At 40.2% G+C, this 24,757-nt stretch overlaps 1 protein-coding gene across 1 annotated transcript in view; it reads left to right on the top strand.

The window, feature by feature from the left end:
- The window catches only part of NIBAN1 (niban apoptosis regulator 1), a 159,936-nt gene that overhangs the window by 51,862 nt on the left and 83,317 nt on the right, over positions 1-24,757 (top strand). Inside the window, exons 2-4 of the mRNA XM_045074338.1 lie at positions 12,866-12,996; positions 15,790-15,921; positions 21,395-21,509. Of these exons, the coding sequence (XP_044930273.1) occupies positions 12,866-12,996; positions 15,790-15,921; positions 21,395-21,509 (378 nt within the window). The remainder of the gene's footprint in view (positions 1-12,865; positions 12,997-15,789; positions 15,922-21,394; positions 21,510-24,757) is intronic.

Raw genomic sequence — 24,757 nt, 5'->3', positions numbered from 1 at the left:
AAAATCAAGAGTCAGAAGTTTAACCAACGGAGCCATCCAGGTACTCTCAAAGTCCTTTTATAAGAAAATGTGGGAGAACATCCTTATAAAGAAAATAGCAAGGAAGGATTTCCTAAACCAGACATTAAAAACACAAACCAGAAAGAACAGGATATTATATCTGATTCCGTTAAACTTTAAAATGGTTGTTCAACACTATAAACCAATGGAAAAGATGAGCCACAGATAGGGAAAAAGCAAGGGAATGTTTGTATCTGAGGATTCATACCTAAAATTGACAAATAACGCCTGCATGTCAGTAAGAAGAAGATATAGGGGAGAGGATATGAATTCACAAAATAAGAAACCTAAGTGGGCAATAAATATACAGAAAAATGCTCAGCTCACTAGTAATCTGATAGTAGGCATCTTTTTTCACCTGCATCAAAATACACAAAAATGTGTAAGTAGGACAATCCCTAGAGTTTCTAAGGTTATGGGAGGTAGGAAACTCTCATACTCCGCTGGTGGGATGTGAGGGACATGGCTCCTTGGGAGAGAAATTTGGCAATATCAAGTGCAGATGACGATGTTGACACTTTGCCCCAGTGTTCTAGACGCACACTCTGGAGAAACTCTCACATCTCTGCACCATATATGTCCACATCAGCCTTGGTTATAAGATCAAAAAGAGAGGAAACAAGTGAGAGGCCCTTAAACAAGGAGATAAATAAACTGTAGTATGTATTAGAAGTATAGATACCAGTTAAAATGAATAAACTAGAAATAAATATCATTCCTATATATATATCATATATATGATATTTGAGATCTATCTATCTGCCATAAACAAGCTGCAGAATGACTGGTAGAATTAAGTTAGAAAATGTGTATAACAATGCTACTAGTTATGTCTGGGTACATATATATGTTGGAAGAATGCAAGATGACTTACAGGAATAAACCACTTGGAGTATAGTGGTGCCTAATAGTTTGGTGGGATAGGGTAGAAGGGGGCTACAAAAGTAGCTATAGTGTTTTGTTTAAGAAAATTTTGAGCAAATATGGCATAATGTTAAGACATTTTTAGCCAGACAGCCGGAATATATGTTATGAGTTTGATGTTTGAAATAGTTCATAATTAAAGAAAGCACAGACATAGACAAAACCCTTGTTATTAGTGCTATATCATCCACTACCTCTCATCTCTTGACTCATATAAAGTAGGCTACAGAGAAGAGAGCAGAAAAACTTTGTTGAAGACATTTCAGATATCATGTGGATGATGGGCCTGGTCCTTAGCAGTGCTTTTTAATCTTGATTTGGTACAAAACACATTCTTAATCAGTAAATAAGAAAATCTTCTTAATTAGTGAATTTCCCAGGGAGCCTTATGATATTAGCCAGCAAAGACTGTAGCTTTATTTAAGACAGTGATGCCACTTAATTGGAACACCTGAGTAAGATTAAGGGTTACTCAGATAAGGTCAGCTTGTTTCCCCCGCGCCCAGAGCTTTGCAGGGTCTCTGCCTCCTTGCTGGCAACTTAGGCCAGTTGGGATGAAGCCGAGCCAAATGCTTTTACTGTCTTTCATAAATCACTTAATGGAATGTTTTAAATACAGATTCCATGAATTTCAGAATGTGTTTTGAAAGACATTGAAGCACTAGACATTTGCATTGCTTTTATTTTGTTACTGACCTATTTGCTTAATATGTATAGATTAAATGAAATAAACTGATTATTATGTTGAGACTCAATAATAATGTATTTGGGTTTTTTGGGGGAAAGATTTTATTTTTTTATTTCACAGAAAGATCACAAATAGGCGGAGAGGCAGCAGAGAGAGAGAGAGAGAGAGAGGGAAACAGGCTCCCTGCTGAGCAGAGAGCCCGATGTGGGTCTCAATCCCAAGACCCTGAGATCATGACCTAGGCCAAAGGCAGAGGCTTAACCCACTGAGCTACCCAGGGGTCCCAAGATTCAATAATGTATTTTGATTGGTTATATCTGTATTTTTGTGGTTCTCCAGAGAAACAGAACCAACAGGAGAAAGAGAGAGAGAGAGATTTCTTTGAAATAAGGAATTGGACAAATAAATAAAGTAGAACAAAATAAAAACAAAATAAGGAATCAGCTCATGCAGTTATGGAGGCTGATGAGTCCCAAGATCTGAGGTCAGTAAGCCAGAGACCCAGAAGAGCTGATGGCATAGTTCCACTCTGAGAGTCAGTAGGCTTAGAGACCCAGGACGAGCCAATGTTTCAGTTCAAGTGGAAAGACCAGAAAGACAAAGGTCCCAGCTCAAGGAAGTCAGGAAGAAGGAAATTCCTTCTTACTCACCCTTTTGATCGGATGAGGCCCACCCACACTGGGGAGGTCATTATTTAATTTACTTATTCAAGTACTTACCTTATCCAGAAACCGCTTCACAGACACATTCAGATTATCTGGCACCCCATAGCCCAGTAAAGTTGACAGGTAAAATCGACCATAACAACATCTTTCTACTCCAGTTTAAGTTCGTTTAAGATCGTTTCACAAGACTTCTTGACAATATGGTTTTTATATACCAAAGAGTACTTACATTTCTCCATTAATAAAAAAGAAGTGCTTGAATTCTCCACATAAATTAATGTAGTATTCATAGAGAGACAAACTCTGTTAAAAACATTGACACTGATTTTTAAAATTTTTTTCATAGATGTTCTATTACTAACTAATTTTATGACCATGGGCCGGTTAATTTCTTGGTCTGAACAGAGGAGGACCTTGACATTTATTATTATGATCCCATTCAGCTCTAGAGTTCTGTAACTTTGATCTTTTCATCAATATATGGAAGTTGCAGTGCGATTGGCATTGGCATGTCCGTGCTACCATCCAAATGAACTCAAGTTGCTTTCTTAGGGTTATTGTGGAAGGCAGTCCTAGTTATTTACAGCTCTCCTTTATATTTAATTTCCGTGGTGCATATAATGACTAGTTTAAACGAATCTCACCTTGTGAGGCTTGGACTCTAAGCAAAGCCAAACTTATGAGGTTTCAGCACGTTTGTTAAGTACTGTGTGAACTTAACTTTATAGAAGAGCAATTTCCACAGGAAAAAATGACGGTTCCATAGAGCTTGATACTTTCTAAACACTGGGCACTACTAGAAGGTTTGGTGGGTTTTTTTCTGTCTCTTTTTTTAGAGTATCACATAGAATAGCTTTGAATAATTTTTCACTAATGTATATTACTCAAGAATATCTTAATTTATGGGGACCTAAGTGGCTCAGTGGGTTATGCATCTGCCTTTGGCTCAGGTCATGATCCCAGGGTCCTGGGTTCAAGCCCCACATTGGGCTCCCTGCTCAGTAGAGGTCTGCTTCTTTTCTGCCCTTCCCCCGATCATACTCTCACTCTTTCTCTTTCTCAAAAATAAATAAACAAGTAAAATCTTTTAAAAAAGGGATATTTTAATTTAGTGATTAACTGTTCCACTGGCTGGCAACCATTAGATTGTCAAAAAAACAAAATCAGCTGTATTTTAGAGCTGTATGAGCTGTATTTTAGACTGTGCTAGATTCAGATTTATTATTGGAGATATTTGGGTTGTTAACAGAAAACTATATTCCAAGGACACGGTGCTTGACCGAATGAAACAGGAATTAGAACCCTTTTGGCAGTTCTTAAATTCTTGTGAGGATAAGTTAGAGCATGCTAAAATAATTTTCACTAATGAGTACTTTATCTGCCTTGTAAATAGTTTCAAAAAGTTAGCTGGCCTACAGAAATGTTGACTAGTTTATGAAGTTCTTCCTGGACCCTCCCAAGCCTAGCATTATCATCTTTCATTTTCCTAGCCAAGTCACTCCTACTTGTTACCCATATCCCCAGACTAACAAAACAATGCATATCTGGGCTCCAAACACAGATCTATAAAAATGCACTTTTTTTTTACACTAATAGCATGTATTCTTGAGAGAGAAGTAGAAACTGTAACAGAAAGCATTTCAAACAGATATACTTCTGTGTGGGGAAAAGAAAAATGGAATGAAGAAAACAGAAGGAGGGCGCCTGGGTGGCTCAGTGGGTTAAAGCCTCTGCCTTCGGCTCAGGTCATGATCGGGCTCTCTGCTCTGCAGGGAGCCTGCTTGCCCCTCTCTCTCTCTGCCTGCCTCTCTGCCTACTTGTGATCTCTGTCTGTCAAATAAATAAATTAATTAAATCTTTAAAAGAAAGAAAGAAAGAAAGAAAGAAAACAGAAGGAATATCATTAGGAAAATAAAAGAGAAACCTGAAAGAGACACCAGAACCTATTGTGTTGGAAGGGAAAGAACTTAATAAAATTCCTAGGTTTGTTGCCTGGTTTATCTTAAGTCTAGCTGATTACGTTTAATGTGCTTATTGTGTTCATTTACATGGTTGCAATCTGAAAGCAAAGAATATTTTCAGGGTTCTGGAATAATCTGAGTCTCCGATAAAACATGTGCAGAAAAATTTTAATAACTATAATTAGACTCAAAAGCAGCAAAGGAAATCTCATTATTTCTTTCTGAACTTTAGTTATATATTTTCTTCAAAACCAAAAAAGTTTGTCTAATGGGCAACCAGGAGTCCTTCTGAATTCATAGTTCTTGTGATGCTTTCTGAGAAAGTAGCGGTGTCAGATTGGTTTAATTTTCTCTTTCACATGTTTTCCTCTCATTTTAATGAAGAAAAAGACAGCCAATCTGTAGCTTCCTTTGGGGACATTAGACAGCTTAGAGTAGTGGCAAAATAAACAAGATTTATTCTCATCAGATGTGTCAGGGGAAAATTGGAGGCATGCTGTGAGGTAATGGCAAAATAATCTTGAAAACTTCAAGCACTTTTTCCAAATAAAATGGAAGAAATTTAAAGTTAGCTCCTGCCTAATTATGGCTAAAGAAAAATGTGTACTTAAAAATATGGGCATATACCATCACCCTCCCAAAATGGGCATATATATATCTTCCAAAAATACTATTGTAGTTTCTTCCTCTAAAAAAAGAGGGCAGACTTAAGGTCTTAGAGTTCTAGAAAGCTGATCTCTGGAATAGCTGACCATGAGGGTTTTTAATTTTTCCATAGAATAAAGTAATGGGAATTCCAAGGTATAATATGGTAGTGTTTTTTCCCTTTCTTAGTGTCTCCTCTGTTTCTCTTCTATTAATCTGTGAAGGTATTTTCCACTAAATACCTAGTGCAGACGAGCACCTTAATTTATTTCAGTGCCTCAGTCATTCGTAGAAAACATTGCTTTTGTTTCTGCTGTTAACCTTAAAACCACCCTTTATTCTACCAGCAAAAGATGGGTATATTCAGGAGTAGCAGAGAATTACAGTTGGGGACAAGCAAGCTACAGTAAAACCAAAGCAAATCCACATGGAACAAAGGAGAGGAATGCTCTTTTACAGAGGAAAGGGGGAAAAGTCCATTGGAGTAAACTGGGCATTCAAAGTATGGTGGTTCTTCTTTGGCTGAATTGTGACTTCCTATCATTGGCTGGGCTATTGTTGGGAAAGGATAGGCTGTCTTCTTGCTGGGGTAGTAAAGTTGTAGCCACCAGCAAGGTCCATCTCTTCCTGTGGGATTTACAATTGATGGAGAATGGTAGGGCGTGGGAGCTCCCCTTGTGGAACTTCCTGACTCCATTTCGGTTAGGTTTTCATTTATGATTTTTCACACTGTTCACCCACTGGAGTTGGGGTCTGGCCCCTTATGCAGCATCTGTAAGTACATGGGGATTCACTGAATGTCTTTAACAGGCCAAACTTTGTGGCCTTGGTAAAGATAGGGGCCTGCTTCTAGAACATAGATTGCAAAAAAACGGAAGGTCTTTAACAGCCCAAGGACAAGTTATATTGCAAGCCCAACTCAAGAGTTTTGGATCTCTGTGAGTGTGAGTTTTGGAAATGAGAAAACCGTTCTTTGTTTATTCCCAAGCCTGTCTGTCTTCTATCCAGATGTTTTCGGAATCTAGAGAGGGTCCTGGGATGACTTTGAAATATTTAATATAAGTTCTTGGGAGTGTTTGTTATATTTCTTTTCTGTGGACTAATGTCTGAAGTAAATCACAGAGAATGTAAGTGGTTTATATGTCTCTTGTTCTTAGCACAAAGGAGAGTTTCTGCCAGGTAAGCTTTGGGGAGTTGATGGGATTAAGGCTCCCCTTGAAGAATTTTTGACTTTTCCTATAGAATCTGTTCAAAAACTTATCACTCAAGAACCAATAATAAATGTGCTTAAACACACACACACCATTTAGTTCAATTATGGAGAATCCAATTTATCCCCATTCTCTAAGGCATTTACTAGAAGAGAGAGAGTCCTTGGGCATTATTCTGTGTAATTAGATTTCTGCACCTTTGTATTGTGAATTGGGATTTCTGAATTCCCCACCCTAAGGTGCGAAGTGATCATGCTCAGAAGCCCGAGACTGAAGCTGATGTTATAATTCATCAGGACTTTTAAACTTTTTATAATTCGAGAAACTCGGGGAAAATAAACAATAGTGGATATTATACTCTATTTTATAAATATTAAATATTTTATTTTTTAGAGCTACTCCTCTTGTTCCCCCAAATTAATCTTCACCAGAAACCTCAACAGTTCTTAAGAAAATGTGTCAAAAACTTAGTTAATCCTCATCTCAGATGTGGATTTGGCTGTTTTTGGGAAATAGCCACTTTGTTAAAATAAATCCATTTTTTAAAAAAAATTTGTATTTGGGGCGCCTGGGTGGCTCAGTTAGTCAAGCATCTACCTTTTTCTCAGTTCGCGATCGTGAAGCCCTGGGATCCAGTCCTGCGTTGAGCTCTAGGCTCAGCAGGGAGTCTGCTTCTCCTTCTCCCTCTGCCTCACAATACCACTTGTTCTGTCTCTCTCTCACAAATAAATAAATGAAACCTTAAAAAAATTTTTTTTGGTATTTTTCTTCTTCATACTACCAATAAAAATGCAACTTTTGGAAATAGTGATTTGGGGAGGTAATATAGGAAAAAACCAACAATGAAATGTTAAATAAATGAAACTGGATATAAAATATGATATTCTCAAGTATTAAAAAATATAAAAAAGATTAGATGGAAATATAGCAAAATATGTTCAGATTTTTTATATCTTTCTATACTTACGAGTTGTTTTTCTATAAGTATTTGAAGCAGGGAGGAATCTATGTATTTCAGGGAAGACTTTAGAATGTATTATATTGACACTGCAAATGATGGGAAAGCTAGAAATAAACCACTATAGATTGTATCTTTCAAGAAAGAAAACTCATAATACAGACTCGATTGGAGTTGAATTACTACAGAACTAGAAGGCTAACAAAGAAACTTCTAGGACAAAAAATATACAAATCCTTTAGATTGTTCAGACTTTATGTAAGTTTTACCTCATGTAAGACTTCATATACTTTCCATGATTACACACTGGACAAGAAAAACAAATAAATAAACTAAGGAAGGTTTTTTTTTGTAAATAATTCCCCACATATAATTACATGGACAAGTTCATATAAAAACTCAAAAAGAACTAATCAATAGGTCTGTTTTTTTTTTTTTAAACAAATGAGTCAGGCTTTGAGAGTGTATATTTTTAATAATAAGTAGTTGAGGGGCGTCTAGGTGGCTCAGTTAAGTGTCTGACTCTTGGTTTTGGCTCAGGTCATGATCTCATGGGTTGTTGGGTTGTGAGATCAAGCCCAGTGGTCAGGCTCTGCACTCAGCAGGGAGTCTGCTTGAAAATTCTCTCCCTCTGCCCCTCTCGCACTCTCTCACACTCTCTCTCTTTCTAAAAAAAAAAATTAAAAAATAAGTAAGTCTCAAAAAAAAAATTTGAGCTGAGAACTGTGCTTTTCTCCTTTCTGGGGACATCAGTACGGGTTTCAAGATTATGATGCATTGTACTTTGCTTTGCTCTTAAATATTTACTCAGCGATTCTTTCATTAATTCAACAAATATTTGCTGGGTACATAAATACAGTATACCCTTGGAGGAAAGATAGGTATATTTAAACAGCTGTAGCAAACTGGAGCACAGTTTTGGAAGAATACAAAAGAAGGTGAGATTGTTTCCACCTGGGGAGAACCAACTTCTTTTTGGGTTGGAGTCACCATCTGAGCTTGAAGGTTCTGAAAGTGGCTGGCGGGGCATTTAAGGGGAGAAACAAGGGGTGAAGGCATGAGCATGTACAGGGGACAAGGAAAATTAGTTTGAGTAGGAAAGGTAGGAAATCAGAACCACTGGGGCCAGACCACAGGGTCTTTGGCCCTCGGCTAAGTGGTTACTACTCTGGGCAACGCGGACTGTTGAAGGATTTTATGAAGGTAGTGACGTGATCTTATAGCAACCTGTCAAATGAAACTTGTCAGGTCAGGACCCAGAGAAGTGTATGTACCTCTATTGCCATGAGGTTTTCAAAAGAGTTCCTTGGGAACAGTAAGGGCAAGACTTGACTCTGAAGGACAATTTCCCACTCTGACATCTGGGCCTTAGTAACTTGTGCCCCTTTCTCGTGAGTGGGGCCATGGTGGCCATCTTGGACTCAGCCTTTCATGTTCTGCTCCATCAGCCCTGGACTTACTCTGGGCAATCCCCAGGACTTGCCTCTGCCATCCTGACCAAGCTTTGGCTTATTTCCCATGATCCCCTAGGATCTGTGTATCAGTACTGACATTCCCTACATCCCGCTCTGGTTTTGACTTTCTTTGTTCCTCTTTTAGAGCTGAGAGCTAGTACTTTTTGTTGTTTGTTTGTTTATGTTCCATTCCCCCAGCCCCCCACTGTGATGCTGAGAGCAGATTAAGAGACCTCTACAGTGTGGAAGTGTGCTGGTTGGGATGGGGCCAAGGGGATGGGATAAGAAGTATTATGGGAATAGAAGGGACAAGATCTGACGATTGCTGATGACTGAATATGGGCACGATGGAGAAGGAATCCAAGGACAGTGCTGAGTTTTTGAGTCTGCACAAATTTGAATGGCTTTAAAGGGACCGGAAGATGCTTTTTTGACTTTTACAAAATCAAACGAACCTAAGTGTTGTAGACAGAGCTGTTGAAGAATCTTCTTTCAGCTCTGGTACTGATTAGCCCGAAGGGTGTCACGTGCAGCTTGGTCGACTTAGTTGTACCAACGCATCGCCCTGCACAGGCTGCAGTTATTGGGTAGGATTGGAGGAAATATGCCTTGTGCCGAAAATGCTGCTGTAGGGATGCATGGAGGAAGCCCTCCATTGGTTCTCGTCTTTCCATTATTGATTAGCTTCTTTTTGGTAAAAAAACAGTTGGGGGTTTTACAATTTAGGAAAAAGAATGTGACACTAAATCACAGCAGGAGTTGTGAGGGGGAAAGGATGAAGGCAGTTCGATACTCAAGAATCCTCAAGACTGTGGAAAACAAGCTGCTTTTGACTGAGGCTATTTTATGTGGTGTCTGTGGACTGATCCATTTACTGGGATGTTTCCATAGTGGAATATTAAATAATAGTAATTATTATTAGTAATAGCAATAGTAATAATAGCCAAAACATTATTAGTATTATTACTTCATTGTACTTTATTGTAATATTACAAAATATTATTAGTATTATTAGTAATAGTAATAGAAACAATAGTCAAAATTCATTGAGCAACTAGTGTTAGGCACTAATTGAGACACTTTTTTTTTTTTAACCTACAGAATAATAATCCTCACAAAACCTGTGAAATGGGCAATTTACCCATTTTACAGGTGAGAGAATTGAGGCTCGGGGAGAGAGACGCTCAATGTAACACAATAACTAACTCATGCTTTTCACTCTGGTTCATTAATACCAGTGTTCTACTTAGTTGGTTTTCATTCAGGCATGCACTGAGAGTCCCTTCTGGTGCTGACAAGTGTTCCTGAAACAGCTATGAAAATGTAGGTTATGTTTGTTTCAAACCTGCAGTGAGTGGGAGGGCTGTTCTGTATGCAGCTGGGCAGGATGGCCCCGGCTGAAGAGTTACACAAGACAACCTGCTTTTGTCTTTGCCCTGATTCCTTAGTTCAGCTTAAGGACCTTCCGCTGGAGGTTGGCTTGGGTGCTCCTCACCTTCATCATCAATGATATAATTACTAATTACCATGATCATTGAACACTTTCTATGTGCCAGCTACCATACTGAGCAGTTTACTGCATTATTTTGTGAATAACTACAGTGACACTTTGAGAATGCTCCTCTTGTCTTCATTTTATACGTGGGGTGTTAACTTGCACAAGGTCCTACTGCTGGTCAGCAGCAGAGATGGCACTCACACCCACGTCTGTCTGGCTCCAGAGTCCATCCTTCTAACCACAGTTGCCCCAGGACCAGACTTTTCTCTAAATATCAAGATCTTCTTCAGTGTTCCTCTATTTGGGTTTAGATAGGCTTAATCTAAAATCTAGATACATTTTGAGAATCCTTTCGGGTTCTTATGAACTTATGCTATAGTGAGCTGTTTCATTCAGATTTTGAACCAGTCATTAGGTTAATTACCAAAGGAAGCTGTAATCTCTTTTTTTAATAAATGCTGCCTGGTGGAAGGTGTGTTGGTGCTCAAATCACAGAAGCATTTTTCTCATATGGTGAGAGGGAGTGGTGGCATCATAACACCTCAGTAGAAACAGGGCATCCTTGACTAAGCCTTTGTGATGTGGCAGAAAATCCAGTTTCAAAGCGTAGAGCTTATCATAAAATGGCATCCACCTTCTTTCATTTAAATCCAACCGCTTGCAAGAATGCAAAAATTAGTATCATAAATTTGCAGGCTGCTCTTCTGTTAGACAAAATAGTGGTCACTTGGTCCCAAAGGGCAAATTTTGTTAATTGTTTATGTGTTTCGTTGAGGTGAGACTCATTGTTATTGTGGGAATTTTTAAAGATATCCTACTCCTATGTAAGAAAATTATAGACAAGGAAAGAGAATTTTATTTCTTATGCACAATGTAAAAGCTAATAAAATATTAACCAATTAGATAATTATAAAGCCGGAGTATATTAAAGTGTTATGCAAATACTAATTAATAGTCATACCATGGACTCACAGAGCAAGCAAAAGCATACCTGATTCAAATTATAGGAGCTTTATTTGCATTTCTACAAAACCTATTATTAATGGGTCTCAAAGCACCTTTCAAGTCATAGTTATTAAAGCCTATAAATATAACCAAAAATGTCATTTTATGGAGGAAATAAGCAAGAATTCCCCCTTACTTCATACATAGTATGAGATCTAAATGCCTGAGCTAAAGTAGGATTCTCCATATGAAAAGGTTACTCATATATTATGGGTGTTTGGACCTATGATTCCATAGGTATAGAAATTGACAGCTATGAATTCAAGGTTCTCATACCGAATGTCTCAATCTATGGAGTTAGAACTCTTCACTTACTTTTGAAATTCTACATGCATAATAGCTCTAAACAAATCTTCCTGGTATGGTATATTTTAATATTTCTCTGTGACTATATCAAATTTGAAAACAAAAATTATGCCACACATGAAAGTATTTTAAAATATTTTGGAGGGGACGCCTGGGTGGCTCAGTTGGTTGAGCAGCTGCCTTCGGCTCAGGTCATGATCTCAGCGTCCTGGGATCGAGTCTCACATCGGGCTCCTTGCTCGGCAGGGAGCCTGCTTCTCCCTCTGCCTCTGCCTGCCATTCTGTCTGCCTGTGCTCGCTCGCTCTCTCTGATAAATAAATAAAAAAATCTTTAAAATATTTTGGAATGGCATATCAGGTTTAATTTTTTTTTTTCTCAAGATAATATCTTATTCCAAGGACTAACAGCTTATAAGCACCGTCAGTGGGGCCTATGTTTATCTCTCAACTTTGTAGCAAGTCCTTCAAAGGTTGTGAGGATTTCTAATCTGTCTCAGATATTCCTTTGCCCTTCCTCCACAATTTCTTTTTCCCCTTTCCCTCTTTTGCAATTTCCCTACTCTCTACAACTAAGTCCGGGTTGGAAAAGCTCAAGAATATTCCTAGTGCCTGACTCTCCCTCTTCCTTTGTCTCAAGTCTTCCAACAACCCCCTCTCCCTCTGTGATTGACCCTAATCTTTATTTTCTTCTGGTGTGGAGAGATCATGCTGCAATTGCTGGTCACTATTGTAAGGCAGCTCTACTCATGGTTATACTTCAATGTCACAGAGTTTCCAAGTAAAATATGGAATAGTGAGCACCTGCCTTTATAGTTAGGATCACTGGAGCTCAGAGAGAATGAGGGACTTGACTGAGGTCATCCAGCTGGTTTCTGTCTCCCTGGAACTGGGACCACAGCTCAGGTCTCTACACTGTTAAACCAAAGCTTTTTCCCTCTACTTCATAGTAATTATATAAGGCTTTGAGTCACACAAAAAATTTACCCAGAAACGTAGGGGCAGAACTAGAAGAAAGAGTTTGTTGATTTTATCCAGGGTTGTGGATCAGCAAGATGAATAAAGCTTCAGGGACCTGAAGAAAAACAAAATGGTGTGTGTGTGGAGTTGGAATGGTGGACCCTGGGATGACTGTGTAGGAGTTGGATGACTGGAGGTAGGGGAGATGAAGAACAAGTTGAGGTGGAGAACCGGGTGAGGTAGAACGGTAGCTGTAGAAGGATGGCTATGTTTATGGCCTTGGCAATGCATTGTTGATGTAAGATGGAGACAGTTTCTATCGGTTGCTGGATGGATGGTCCTTAGGGAAAGCCGAGTCTCTCAGGATGACGTCAGGGAGAGGGAGAGATAAAGCACGTGTGGCATGTTACAAAGTTCTCCGGGAATGTGAACTCATAACAAATCCCTGGGAAACAGTGTCTTAGAGGGGCAGATATGTGCCTATTCTGTAAGAGAGGCTGTATTTCTAATTTCTCATTTTCCTATTTTTCTAGGGAAAACTGAGGCTACTATCAAAAACTTCAGTCCCTTCTATAGTCGCCAGTACTCTGTGGCTTTCTGCAATCATGTACGCAGTGAAGTAGAACAGCAAAGAGATTTAACCTCACAGTTTTTGAAGACCAAGGTAACTCATGGACGTTTGGTTGACAATGTCTCCCACTGAACAATGGTTTATAACTCATAACGTTTCTGAAATAAGCAGTAATTTAAATGGCAGTTTAAAAAAAAAATCTCTTCTCAAATAATTTCATGGTCAAAAAACTGAAAACAAACAAACAAACAAACAAACAAACAACTCTGTCTGCCTAGGAGTTAAAGTGTATGGTTTCTTGTTGATGGTATAATCCATATTAGAAAATTAGTGTGATCCAATTTTATTGTTTTTCCCACACTGATACTTTAATATAAGGAAATCTGACTTGCTATAGTGAAGTTCAGTTTAAAAAAAAGTCATAATTTTAGTGCCTTATATTATGGGCATTTTTGTTTTGGTCATTGATCAAATATGATATTTTTTCAAATCTCCTGATTTATTCTTTCTCCTTTGCTCCATGATAATAATTACCCACAACCTCAACACATATTCATTGATACCTACTATGTGTCAGGCCCTATTCCAAGAATTGGGGATCAAGATAAATTCTCTGCTTTCCTGTATATATTAAAAAAAAAAGGGGCAGACAGTAACAAATAAAGAAACATACCAGGTGGTTATCAGGTCATAATAAATACTCATAGAAAAATGAAGCAAGAGTCTTATTTTAGAAAAAATGATCAGAGAAGGCCTCTGTGAAGATGAAATTTGAGCAGGAACTGGAGTGAAATAAGAGTAGGCTGTGTGAGTATCTCCAGAATATGGAACAGTAAGTGCAAAGGCCCTGTAGCAGTCATAAGCACATCAAGAAAACTATGTCCTGTGAACAGCATGAGCAGGGGAGAAAGGGTGATAAATCATTATGGAGTGAAAGGGAAGGACCAGACCCTGGAGGAGAGGTAGATCATGATAAGGGTCTTTATTTGTAAATGTGAAGAGAAGTTATTGGAGGATATCAAATACAGAGCAACTTGCAATTTTCAGCGATCTCTCTGGGCTGTCTATAGTGAACAGACCGTGATGAGGGATAAGAGGGGAGGTTGTAGACTGGTGAGGAGGACACTGTAGCACTGCAAGAGAAGGTCGGTGAAGGCAAGTTGGATTAGGGTGGTGGTGGTAGCAGTTGTGAGGAAAGGTCCAAGTCAAGGTGGACTTCAGAAAGAGCTGATGGAACTTGCTGATGGATTGGACAGGACATTATAGAAGAAGAGAGAAAATCAGGGATGACATCCTGGTTTTTAGCCTGAGCAAGTAAGTACAGGAGTTGCCTTTACTCGAAGGAAGAGTGAGAGGCAGCTGGGAACCCGGAGTGCCCTTTTGGCCACGTAAGTTTGAGATGCATATTTGACATACACCGGTGGAAATATGGAATAGATAATTAGCCGACACTTGGAGACCAAGAAAAGGAAAAGGAAAAGGATCCAGCAAGATGGATTGGTAGGAAATAGCCTTGCAGGAGGAGAAAAATCAGGAAAGAGGAATGTGCCAAAAGCAAGTAACAAAGGACTTTGAAGAAGGAGGGAGAGATAAATGGGTCAGACACTGCTCAGGTGTTAAGGTGACCAATAGGTTTGGCAGCACGGATGTGTAGGGATAACTGAGTGTCATTCCCAAAAAACAGGGAGTCTCACAGCGTAGGGAGCTTGTTAAAAATGCAAAGTTTGGCCCAGATCCCCAGAGATTCTGATATAGTAAATTTAGGGTAAGGCCACATTTTTAACAAGTCTATCAGTTGATTTGAGTGGCCCAGGTTTAAAAAAAAATGCTGCACATAAAACTATAAAATCAACCTATATATGGGTTCAGTCTCAGTTAAAGGGAAGATTGAGATCCTCTCTTACCTGTTAATGAGTCCAGATAGGAAACTGCCTCTTTATCTGTCAGGACAGAATAAATTCAGAAGGCAGTCTAGTTCATCCCTTAGCCAATTCTTAAAAAGATTAGCATATCTGTCTTCTCCATAAGGTTTATGCAAATTTTACTTGAAGGTGGAGAGATAGGTTTCTAAAAGCCCTTTGATTTTTAAATAAAGGGAAAAGAGATGTAAATTCAGTGACTTGTGAAAGACAGGAAGCCCATTCCTGTGTTTTGAGATAATACAGGGATTTTACTATGAGAAACGATGGGAGTTATTCCTCACGCAGTTAGCCCAAAGGGAGGCCTAACTAAGAAACTGGCAGGGACTTCCCTATAGCACATATGTCACCAGGGTTAACAAGGAATCATTAAAGTTTTACTTAAGGAGAAAGGTAGAACTGGAGTCGGCTGGCTACCCTGCTCGTTCTTCAACCAGAGGGCAAACTTGGTGTCCTCGAAGAGCACGTAGGTGGGGCAAGTGTTTGCAGACTGTGTCCCCAGGGCTTTTGGATCTGAAAAGACCACTGACCCTCGAGGCTATACCTGAAGGTATGGTCGATAAGGGAGCAGCCTATTAATTCTCCTGTTTTCAGGCATATTCAAGGTGTTGGGGGTATATAGCCACAACTGGCACTTAACTACCTCTTCCACCGTTTATCATTAAGTGACCTGTATCCAAGGGCACAGCCTTATTACTACAATCCCTTCTACCTTCTGCTTCTCTTCTTGCAGCACAATGGAGGGGAATGGAAATCACAGACCTATCAATAAGACAAATACTTGCCTTTGGTCAGAGGGAGCAGGGAGCAGAAGTAGGGAGGGAGGTGGGGGAAGCAACAATGTCCCCAGGATCTCAGGACAAGATAGTTTCCTAAAACATTCCTTGAACTCCCGTGGATAGAGCTGGTGACAGCATGCTGTGTTACCTTTTGTTGTTATGATTAATGGTATTTGCCTTCTTTAAAGCCGCCATTGGAGCCGGGAACTGTTCTATATGAAGCAGAGCTATCCCAGTTTGCTGAAGACATAAAGAAATGGAAGGAGCGGTACATTGTGGTTAAAAATGATTTTGCTATAGAGAGCTATGAGAACAAAGAGGTAAGACGTTTCCTTGTTTGTGCTGGGCCTTACAACATTCTTCAACATTGGCTGGGATGATGGACATGCCTTCTTCTTCGAGACTGACTCCTTCAATAAGCACTCACTCATGCAGCTACTTACTTTCGCTAACATGTTTACTGAATGCCTATGATATGCCAAGTGTTCGAGAAGGTTCTGAGCCTCTAACAGCAGGTGAAACAGATGCTTGTGATGAAGTTCTAGAACCTAGGCGAGGTTCGATGGGCTGAGGTCTGGAGCCGATGACCAAGAAAGAATTCTTGAGACATCTTTGGTGCAAAAAGATGTTTTATTTAGAGCATGGAGACAGGACCCGTGGGCAGACGGAGATCCTGCGCCGTTATCCTGAGGAGTGGCTGATTATATACACAGGAGTTGGGTAGGTGAGGACAAAGAGGGTGATGTTAGTCTCTAAGGAATTTTGGAAGCAAGGTCTCCAGGACCTTGAGGGGCTAGCTATTGTTGGGAGAAAGGTTATTTATTACTAGTAGTAAAAATCTTCTTGTGAGACCCTTTAGATGGATATCAATGGGCCATATGCTTGGGAATGATTCTCAACACTATCTTGGAAATCTATAGATAAAGTTTCACATTTCTCCTATCAAGTGTCCTTGTTAGTGAGATTTGGGTTTAGAAGAAATTTAACTATATTTAGGGCTTGAGGAACTGAGTTATTTGCCTCTGGAAATTGTGCTATTGATAAGGTAACTTCTTTGTTTGTAGATCTCTAGGACATTTGTAAACCAAGGGAGACTCCTGTCTTGCAGGATTGTGATCTCTGCAAGTTAACTATTTGTTTCTCGCTTATGGCAGTCCGGTGTGCCTGAGGAATGTCACACACAGTACTGAGGGGAGCGGGTGGAGAGGGGGTGCAAGGTGCCCACTTTTGCTTTGTCTTCAGCCAGCCTCCTGCTCCCTCATCACCTGTAGTCCAATGGGCAAGGCAGACTTGGAACGAGTACTTGCAAGTGAGTGTGCAAACAGGTTACACTAAGTGACCAGTGCAGGAGCCTTTCCTAGGATCATTCAGAGTCAAGGTCTTTTGTCACTGCCCTGATATGTCTCCCTCTCTGCTCAGTGTCTCCATGTCTTCCTACTGGTAAGCCTCCTAATGTGACAAGCAGCTGAGGAGTTAATAAGACTATGGCTGCATCTGTATGGGTTCCCAGAAAGTCGGGTATTTTAAGACTTTATTCCACTTATACTTAACAGACTTTTTTTTTTTTTCATTTAACTTCTTCCTGGTTATCATATGATTTTTCTGTAAAATCATTAGATGACTATCTAATGTAAGATGTCTGCAAGCTATGGAGAAAATGAGGTCGTGTATAACGTGCCTAGTGCCTGGGACGACTTCTGTTTTTGTTGGTTCCCATTTCTCTCCCCACGTGGGAGAGAGGTTCTAGAGGAGAGAACACTGGGCCGTGAATTGGGAAAATGAAAGTTTAGGTTGGGCCTCAGTTACGTCAGAGAGTCAGGCTGAATGATCCCACTGGTTCCTTCCGGATCTTGCGCTGTGCCCATTTTTGGTCTACATAGATCCTCATGCTCCCTTTGGAGTGAATAGTTACTGTTTATCAGTTAAAGGTGGTACCAGGTTTAAAACTCTGCTTTCTTGTCTCCAAGTTTGAGAGAAGTCAGGGTGACCTCCATGGATACTTTCAATAATACCTCAGATGCTAAAGCCTCAGGAAGAAACTCAAGATTGGCACGTCATTGTATTTCCTTTCCATTTCTGATGGGAAATAGAAGCAAAATACAGTTTGAACTTATTCCACAGGCTACTAGGCAATGTTCAAGTGCTCTCCTGGGTAGTCTTACTCTTTTCAACATAAATTAAGCGAATATCTTCTCTGCTTCTCCATATTAGGACTTTATTCAGCACTTGATTTGCTCTCAGAAGCAAATGATCAATGCACTACATACAATAATGATAATAGTAAATCACCTCAGGGGTGCTTGGGTGGCTCAGTTGGTTAAGTGTCTGACTTCTGCTCAGATCACGGTCCTAGGGTCCTGGGATCAAGTCGCGCGTTGGGCTCCTTTTCCCATGTGTGCTCCCTCTCTCTCAAATGAGTAAATAAAATCTTAAAAAAATAAAAGAAATCACCTCATATTTTATGTGGCACATTACAGTGTTCTTTCCGGGAAGCTTGAGAAGAGGCAGTAGAGCATAATGGTTAATATAATGTGCTTTGAACCACACCTTTGCCAGTTACTGGATAGGTGTCCTTGCGTAAGTTATAAATCTCCCTGAGCCTCCGTTTTTTCATCTGTAAAATGGTGACCGTGTTGTTGTAAGGATTAAATAAACGAACATATTGAAGCACTTAGCGTATGGTCAACCACTGGCAGAGCCCAGTGTGGAGCCGTTATGGCATGAATGCTACTAACTAATTGAGAGGAAACACTCATGGAGGTTGCTCTTGGACTTGTTAAGGCTTTTAGCACATTTGGGGCTACCTGAACTTTTAATTTTGAATCAGATTTGGGGACTTTTTCCTTCTTCTCTTCATTTTTTTCTAGTTCGCTCCTTCAACTTGCAATTTATGGACTATCTTGCTTTCTTTGTTTGCTCATCATTTTTAAGTAAACATGTTCAGGGGCACCCCAATGGCTCAGTCGTTAAGCCTCTGCCTTCGGCTAGGCTCGTGATCCCAGTGTCCTGGGATCGAGCCCCACATTGGGCTCCCTACTTAGCGGGGAGCCTGCTTCTCTGTCTCTCATTTCCTCTGCTTGTGTTTCCTCTCTTGCTATGTCTTTCTCTGTCCAAAACAAAATAAAACAAAACTTGTTCAGGTTGTTAAGATATGGTCACTGAATTTGGTAAAAGCTATATATATTTTTTAAAAACTTGGAAATTTTACAGGAGCATCTGGTGGGGCAAGTCAGGGGCACTTCAGTCTGTTAAAAACTTGGAAATTTTGTTTATTTATTCATTTATTTATTTTTTAAAGATTTTATTTACTTATTTGACAGAGATCACAGGTAGGCAGAGAGGCAGGCAGAGAGAGAGGAAGGGAAACAGGCTCCCTGCTGAGCAGAGAGCCCAATATGGGGCTTGATCCCAGGACCCTGGGATCAGGACCTGAGCTGAAGGCAGAGGCTTTAACCCACTGAGCCATCCAGGTGTCGCCAAAACTTGGAAATTTAGAAAAATGCTCATGCAGTTTGCCATAATTCCCCGCAGTTTTAATAATATCCTGTTTTTTAATTTATAGAAAGGCATTTTTTTATTATACCTAAGAGTTACAATTAACTACCCATAAATTGTCTATTATTTCATTGGGAGTCCAGTTTTGGCAGGTAATTAAGCAGGAAAAAAATGAAACGTTCTCATTCAGGATTCATGCCCTGCTTCCTGTATACTTATGGACGGACCTGGATGTGAACCCAAGATTTTCATCAGCTCACTACCGGGCCTTGACATGTTCTTTGAGCTTGAATTTTCTCATTTATATGATGGAGGAAGAAACTAATTCTTTTAATGTTTTATTTTTTTATAAACATATAATGTATTATCAGCCCCAGGGGTACAGGTGTGTGAATCGCCAGGTTTATACTCACCATAGCACATACCCTCCCCAATGCCCATAACCCCACTACCCCCCCCCCCAGCCACCCTCAGTTTGTTTTGTGACATTAAGAGTCTCTTAAGGTTTGTCTTCATCCCGATCCCATCTTGTTTCATTTATTCTTTTCCTACACCCAAACCCCCCATGTTGCATCTCCACTTCCTCATATCAGGGAGATCATATGACAATTGTCTTTCTGCGATTGACTTATTTCGCTAAGCATGATACCCTCCAGTTCCATCCACGTTGTCGCAAATGGCAGGATTTCATTTCTTTTGATGGCTGCTTAGTATTCCATTGTGTATATATACCACATCTCCTTTATCCATTCATCTGTCGATGGACATCTAGGTTCTTTCCATAGTTTAGCTATTATGGACATTGCTGCTATAAACATTCGGGTGCACGTGCCCCTTCGGATCACTACGTTTGTATCTTTAGGGTAAATACCCAGTAGTGCAATTGCTAGGATATAGGGTAGCTCTATTTTCAACTTTTTGAGGAAACTCCATGCTGTTTTCCAGAGTGGCTGCACCAGCTTGCATCCCCACCAACAGTGTAGGAGGGTTCCTCTTTCTCCACATCCTCGCCAGCATCTGTCATTTCCTGACTTGTTAATTTTAGCCATTCTGACTGGTGTGAGGTAGTATCTCATTGTGGTTTTGATTTGTATTTCCCTGATGCTGAGTGATGGGGAGCACTTTTTCATGTGTCTGTTGGCCATCTGGATGTCTTCTTTCCAGAAATGTCTGTTCATGTCCTCTGCCCATTTCTTGATTGGACTATTTGTTCTTTGGGTGTTGAGTTTGCTAAGCTGGAAGAAACTAATTCTTAGTGCTGTTTTGAGTATTGAATAACATAATGTTTATAAAAGTCCAGATTGGGGCCTGTTAGAACAAATAATGCAATTCAGTCTTAAGGCCTGTCTGAGCTGGACTGTTCCTAGGCATTCTCAAAGTCACTTTAGATTCTTCTCCGTTGTGTCCTGGGTCCCTGATGTGCTTATGCAGTTGAGTAGTGCTTCTTACAAATGGGAAATGACCCGGGCACCTGGGCACCTCGGTTGGTTGAGCAGCTGCCTTCGGCTCAGGTCATGTTCCCAGGGTTCCCCCACCAGGCTCCCTGCTCCACGGGGAGTCTGCTTCTCCCTTTCCCTCTGCTCTGCCTTCCTCCATACTCTCTCTCTTAAATAAGTAAATAAGATCTTTAAAAAAAAATTTTTAAAGAGAAGAATTTGTTTTGGTTGGGACTCCTCACTTACTATCTTATTGATGGTAAGCGACCAAGGTTCCCCTCTCTGCCCCTCTTCTACATTTCCCCGTTTGTTCTAATGTCATGAACATTTCCATCCCGGATCATTTTACTGCAAAACAGTCTCACGTGGTGTCATGTCTTATCATGGCAAAACTTTTCTGTTTTGGGTGAAAATCCATGGCAACCATCACTGCAATTATATGTCCCCCCATGTCATTCGTCATCGGTCCCCAAGCCTTTTGTGCAGTAAGTGTCTGTGTGTGTCATCACCCTTGTGGTTATGCGAATGATTCAAGTGCTAGCATCTGAAATGGTAGATGTGGTGCAGGATTTCTGGAAGTTACTGAGATGATGTTTTCCCCACTAGAGAAACATACCTAGACTGAATTTCTTGAGATTAAGGACTCTGATTTACCATGTTGGGACCATTACTAAAGTACCTTGCAAGTCACAGGTACACAAAACATATTTTTTAAATATGTGGCTCTTCTTCAGAGACATAGTGTAGGAATTGTTATCTCTGAGTGTGTGTGCCTGTGTCTCCTTCTAATATTCCTGGTATTTTCCAAAAATCCAAATTGGGGAGAAAAGAAAATCACCTATTTATGCCTTTTTCTCCCCAGGCCTATCAGAAAGGAGCGACTCCTAAAAGCCGAATTCTTCCAGCTGGGGGCAAGGTGTTAACCTCAGAAGATGAATATAATTTGTTATCTGATCGGTTCTTCCCCGACCCTATTGGTGAGTCACTGAGTATTCTTTCTCGAGGCACAATTCCTCCACTGGCTTTGTTTCGCCGGAGGAGTGGTTCTCAGTGGGGGAAGGGATTTCACTCTGTGGGGATGTTTGGCAGAGTCTGGAGACAATTTTGGTTGTTACACCTTGGGAGGCTGGTGCTATAAGCATTTAGCGGGTAGAGGGCAGCAGGCTCTCCTGCATCGGACAGCCCCTGGACATGAAGTATCTGTCAGAAGATGTTCACTGTCGAATAGTTGCTGGAGTTGAGAAACTCTGGGCTAGCCACTCGTTCTTTGTAGAAATATGGAAGATGCAAGTTCTCTAATTTGGGTAAATGTTTTACCACTTCTGCTATTGTAAATCACATTCAGTAATACACAAGTCAGGTACAAGTCAGGTTCTAGCCCATGGAAAATGTACCATTCAGTTGTCAGGCATCCTGACTTTAATCACATCACACGGGGCAGCAGAAACAAATAGGTAGGACCCTATTTCTGTGTGAAGTACGTAATCCCACCTTTAAGCAAGCAGGTCCAGACCTGTCAGGGAAGATTATTTTTATAATTTTAGGATGATATGCAATAAAGTATCCTGAACTGACAAAATGCTTTAAACAAGCATTACAGTCGCTCATAACTCTTGTATAAAAATAGCATTGCATTAATCTGGAAGTAATAACTGCTGTCATGGAAAGAGTAGTGAACTATAAATTTAGAAGCTGGATTTTTATCTAGTTCTGCAACACTTATCAGTGTTTTCCCCAGCCGTTGCTCAGCTTCTCTGCTTTCTGATTCTCCCATTCTAGGCCCTTGAACTTAAAAACGTAGAAAGGTCTTTCCAGATCTAACATCCTCGGATTCTCATTTATTCCACTTTTTGCATGTAGAGAAAGGGATGGATAATATAGAGACCAAATAGCGCGTTTCATAGAGATTCATGAACTGTGGATAATAACTCCATCTGGCTTTGTGTAAATCATACCACACGGTAATTACTTGGTTTCTTGAAGAGCGCCCTGGTTCTTATTAATGGGCATAATCATATCATTAGAATTTATGGAGAAAAATATAATCATTCTATCAATTGCTATTTTGGTGTAGAATGCTTAGCATAGTGTTTTTAATAGGACTATTATAGGATTAGTACATGGGCCATAAACCTAGATTAACAAACTATTACTATGTAATTCAGGCTAAAACAATACTTTATGTGCACTATACATATTATTATATTTTCTTTCAACATCTACTTGTATGCCATCTTGGCTCTGGAGCTGCTGCTAGAAATGGGAATGCCAACTTGATGACTCTTGGGAATTTCTCCAGTAGAACTTTTCAATGCAATCCATCAGAATGGACAATACATTTATTGATTTATTGGTGAAATCATATCAGAAGGAATGACTAGGAATAAACAACACAAAGCCTGTGTGACTAAAGCCATTTGACCCAAGGCTTCAGATTGGGGTATTTCAAGGATTTTTTTTTTTTAATTGTATGGCGTGGTCATCTGAATTTTAAAAATAGAATATTCTACAGTAGATCATTTGTAGTATCTTTGGTACTCAATTCAGAAAAAATGCAGATTGATGGCATCTGGAAAATTGTTGTAAAATGTTAAACGAGAGATAATAGAGGCTAAGAAGAGTGAATTTTATGGGGCGTGAAGCTTTTAAAGGGTCAGTGCTGCTTTTGAGTTGTTTGTACAAAACTGTGACATCTTAGGAAGGGCGAGGGGAATTGTACCATAAAATCATGTTGATCAGGAAGATTCACTGTGTGATACTAATTCAAAAGGAAAACATAAAGACACAATAAAGATAGAAGGCATTAACTCACTTGAGAAAAAGCACTAGAGGTTATGAATCAATATGTCTTCAGTATTCTACTAAGATGATGTAGCAATAATGCCTTCATATTTTGCTGAAGTGATTCACTACGTGACACTTCATTAGTTAGCGTTTTGTTTGCTGCAAACAACAAAAGACTCAAATACGTAAGGCTTTATTTCTTGCTAAAGATATTTTGGATATTACACGTCCAGGGCTGGTATGGCAGTTCTGTAAATGTCAGGGACTCTTTCTGCCTTGTCTCTCTGCATGTCTAGGCTATGGCCCTTACTGATACACTCTAAGGGGCCTTTTGGAGCGTCAGGGATGGTTTTCTCGTTCCAGAAAGCAGGCAGGAGAAAAGAGAAGGAGGTGCAGGATCTCTTTAAGGATCCTTCCAGAAGTTTCATGGCCACTTCATTTTCTGTCCCATTGACCCAAACTTAGTGGCTGGGGCCCACCGAGTTGCAGTGGAAGCTGGAAATGTAGTCTTTATCTTTTTTTCTTTTTAAAGATTTGATTTATTTGACAGACAGAGATCATAAGTAGGCAGAGAGGCAGGCAGAGAGAGAGGGAAGCAGGCTCCCTGCCAAGCAGAGAGCCCGATGTGGGACTCGATCCCAGGACCCTGAGATCATGACCTGAGCCGAAGGCAGCGGCTTAATCCACTGAGCCACCCAGGCACCCCTGTAGTGTTTATCTTACACGGTCACTTACTCAACTGGAAATGAGGGATTTTATAACCAAGAAAGAAGGGGACAAGACATAATGCTATAGTTTTGGAATGTTGATGAGGTCCGGAGCCGATGGCCAAGAAAGAATTCTCCAGACGCCTTTGGTGTAACAAGGCGATTTTATGAAAGCCTGCGGGGGGGCCCCATGGGCAGAAAGAGCTGCTGCATTGGAGTCTTGAGGAATGGCTGATGATATATTTGGGAGTTGGGGGACTTAAGGACAAGGGGAGGTGTCTGAAAGGACTTTCTTATGCTAAAGAAGACAGCAGGATATGGGAGGCTTGTTTTTCCTTCTAGTAGTAAGGCATTAACGGTAAGACAGTTGGGAGCTTTCTGAAGGAATGTTATGCGCTGCTTGTCTCAGACCCTTGTCTGAGGAGTTCTTTAGGACTACAGGTCATAAAGAAATTTAATTTTATTCACTTTCCCTTCTGCCTCAGTTTCCCCCATCACTCATGGAAGAGAGGGTGATGTTAGGGTGAGTTATGGGTCTCTGGAAGTTCGGCTATTGATAAGAATGCTTTTTCATGTAAATCACTAAGATCTTGGCAACTGATGGAGACCATGTCCTGTAGGACTGTGATCTCTGTCAGTAAACCCTCTGTTTTTCCCTTCCCTTGCCAGGACTGCTTGAGGAATGTCACACACATCCCATCCCGGAGCTGGGGGCGGTGGGGAGGGGGCAGTTT

The sequence above is a fragment of the Mustela putorius genome, unplaced genomic scaffold (assembly GCF_011764305.1).
Source record: "Mustela putorius furo isolate JIRA1106 unplaced genomic scaffold, ASM1176430v1.1 tig00537335_pilon_pilon_pilon, whole genome shotgun sequence".
NCBI classification, from domain to species: domain Eukaryota; kingdom Metazoa; phylum Chordata; class Mammalia; order Carnivora; family Mustelidae; genus Mustela; species Mustela putorius.
Note: the sequence above shows the minus strand (reverse complement) of the source record. Positions and strands in the feature narration are given on the sequence as shown.